Here is a 2,547-nt window from a genome sequence, read left to right as displayed (position 1 = left end):
CAGATGCTTCACCTAACGATGGCAGATTGAAATCCCCCATGACTAACAGTCTGGGGGTCTCAATCGCCATCTCGGCTATCACACTGAGTAGCTCGGGTAGGGCTGCTGATACATAGCAGGGAGCCAGGTATACAATCAGCACGCCCTGCTGCCTCCCATGACCCCACTTCACACCTAGGGATTCACAACCGGCAGTCTGCGGCATAGTGGTCTCCCTTGGATCCAGGCCTTCCCTAATAATGACCGCCATTATTATTCACTTAACAACCTACAAGATCACTTAATGACTGCAAATGGGAATGCCAGGATTGTGGTAATTGAGCAAACCAGTCACGTGGGCAGTCATATGACATTTTGCTTAATGACTGCTTGGCTTAACTGAGTTTGTGGGCTCAATTGTGGTCAAAGTTGAGGACTGCTTTTTCTTTTTCATTACTACTTTATTTTTTTTATTTTCATTTTAGTTTGCATTAGTTTTTATTTACCATTATTACTGAAAAATACAATTGTAATTATTTTAGTAATATTTCATATTTAGTAATTATAGTAATAAAACTACTATTAAAAATATAAAAGAAATGGTATACATGCTAGAGTCCTTTGTGATAAAGGAAATGTGCATGCATGAAGAACTTTTTTTTGTTTAGTTCATTTGCCTTAGGATTCATGCTAATTCTACTTTAATTAAAAGATAGTAGTAGGTTTTATTTATTAATTTATTTATAAAACTTATTGCCACCAATCTTACCTCAGGGTAACTCTGGACAGTTTACAATTATACAAAATATTTGCCTTTGATTCTCCTTTTGCTGTGAAATAATCAGAATTTTTTCTTTGTGTGTGTGGTTACTTTCCAGATGAGGTTCTGTCAGAAAACTTCTTGGACTACAAAAATCGCGGAGTAAATGGTTCTCACAAAGGCCAGATTATCTGGAAAATTGATGCCAGTTCTTGCTTTGTAGAATGTAAGTATCATTGCTCTTCCTCATTAATTTAGTGAACATTCATAGAGCTGGGCTTGCAAAGCAAATCAAAATTTGGGTACTCTTCTATACACAGGTGTTGCATTATTCCTGAAGTAACTTTTAAGTGCTTGCATATGTTATTCCTCTAAAACTGAGGAATATAAATAGGTATAGGTTGGGCCAAGTATACTATAAGAAACAACAACAACAAAAGCAGAAAATAATAAACCAAGGACACTGCTATTTTGGAAAATGACCAAAAATACTAGGTTAGATTTAATGGTACTATATTATTAATAATGAAAAATTTGCATATACAGTATAATTGCATTTAAGATCCATCTTAGACTTCAAGGGAAAGCTTTCCAGACTTATATCTCTTTTGGCTAATAATTACCCTAACCTTCAGCCCACAGAAAACATTCCCAGCCCAACTGGACTTGCTCTATGAAAACTCTTAAAATCTGTTGCCACATGTACTGACTTGATTTGTCATAATTTCTACTGGTTGCCTTGGCATTGATAGTATGGAGATGCTTCAAATGATGTGAAATATTCTCCCTTCATCTCCATGTTGTTCCAGAATTATTAATAGGGAAGGGAATGCATTGGAAAATCAAGATCAATGTGACAAATTATTCTTCTTTCTTTTTCTTTCCTTTTATGTATTTGAATTCAGTTGGAAAGAGGATTATTGGCAATGTGTATCTGAAATAAATTGCTTCTCAACTATGAAACTTAATTTCTTCCTTCCTTCAGTAAAATAAATAAAGACTCTCTCAAGATAATTTATTAACCAACAATATTGACTCAATTGAATGGCTTCCTTTCTTCTTCTAGAATTTTTTTTCCTCCCAGCTTCTTAGGATAGCCTAGCAATGGTGATCATTTAAGGGCTACTCAATTGTTTTCTCCTGCTTTTTTAAAAAAAAAAATCTAGTGGAGTCTATCTTACACAATACTTAAATTATATTTAGATACTATGTATAATTACAAATAATGAAAACTGTGTCTCTTCTAATTATAAAAATGGGAAAGGCCTAAACTTTGAATAAAGGAGATTTCTTTATTTAGCATTATTCTTCTGTAATTGTTTCTTAAAATCATTGTACTGGAAGATTTTGCCATATGCTGCCAGCTTGTCCAAGCAGAGGAGAAGCAATTACTGACAATAATCCAGCTTCGCCATTTTTTGTATAGAAAAACGCTCTGTGAGACTGCACCCTGGAGTTGCTTCTTTAATTCGCTCAGGCAAGGTGACAGCTGGCTTGCCCAGACACAATAAGGGTGAATTTTTGTGCATATTTCTACAGGCAAAGCCATAGCCCTGTCAAAATTTTCTCTGGATTTTGCTTGCATAAGGCATCTGTCAAAATAGGTGAGAAAATGGAGACTTCCGGTGGCAGGCGATTTCGCTGGTCGCAGCTGTTTGCTGCCTCCCGCCTGTTTTGCGTAAAAGCCGGTTTGACAGCCAGCATCTGCTGTCAAACGGCTTGATACCTTTCCCCTGGGCATAAGGGGATCGGTGAGCTGCCCGGGGTAGGAGTTGAGTTCCCGAGTCGTCCTATATGGACGATGTAGG

The 2,547-nt window shown here is 36.7% G+C and overlaps 1 protein-coding gene across 1 annotated transcript in view; it reads left to right on the top strand.

Annotated features, from left to right (window-relative positions):
• Positions 1–857: 857 nt before the first annotated feature.
• HECW1 (HECT, C2 and WW domain containing E3 ubiquitin protein ligase 1) overlaps positions 858–2,547 on the top strand; it is a gene marked incomplete at its 5' end in the record, with an annotated part of 182,968 nt that continues 181,278 nt past the window's right edge. Inside the window, one exon of the mRNA XM_029283792.1 lies at positions 858–965. Coding sequence (XP_029139625.1) covers positions 858–965 — 108 coding nt within the window. The remainder of the gene's footprint in view (positions 966–2,547) is intronic.

Source organism: Protobothrops mucrosquamatus, unplaced genomic scaffold (assembly GCF_001527695.2).
Source record: "Protobothrops mucrosquamatus isolate PMUCROS unplaced genomic scaffold, P.Mucros_1.0 scaffold232, whole genome shotgun sequence".
NCBI classification, from domain to species: domain Eukaryota; kingdom Metazoa; phylum Chordata; class Lepidosauria; order Squamata; family Viperidae; genus Protobothrops; species Protobothrops mucrosquamatus.
This window is presented reverse-complemented; position numbering and strand designations above follow the sequence as displayed.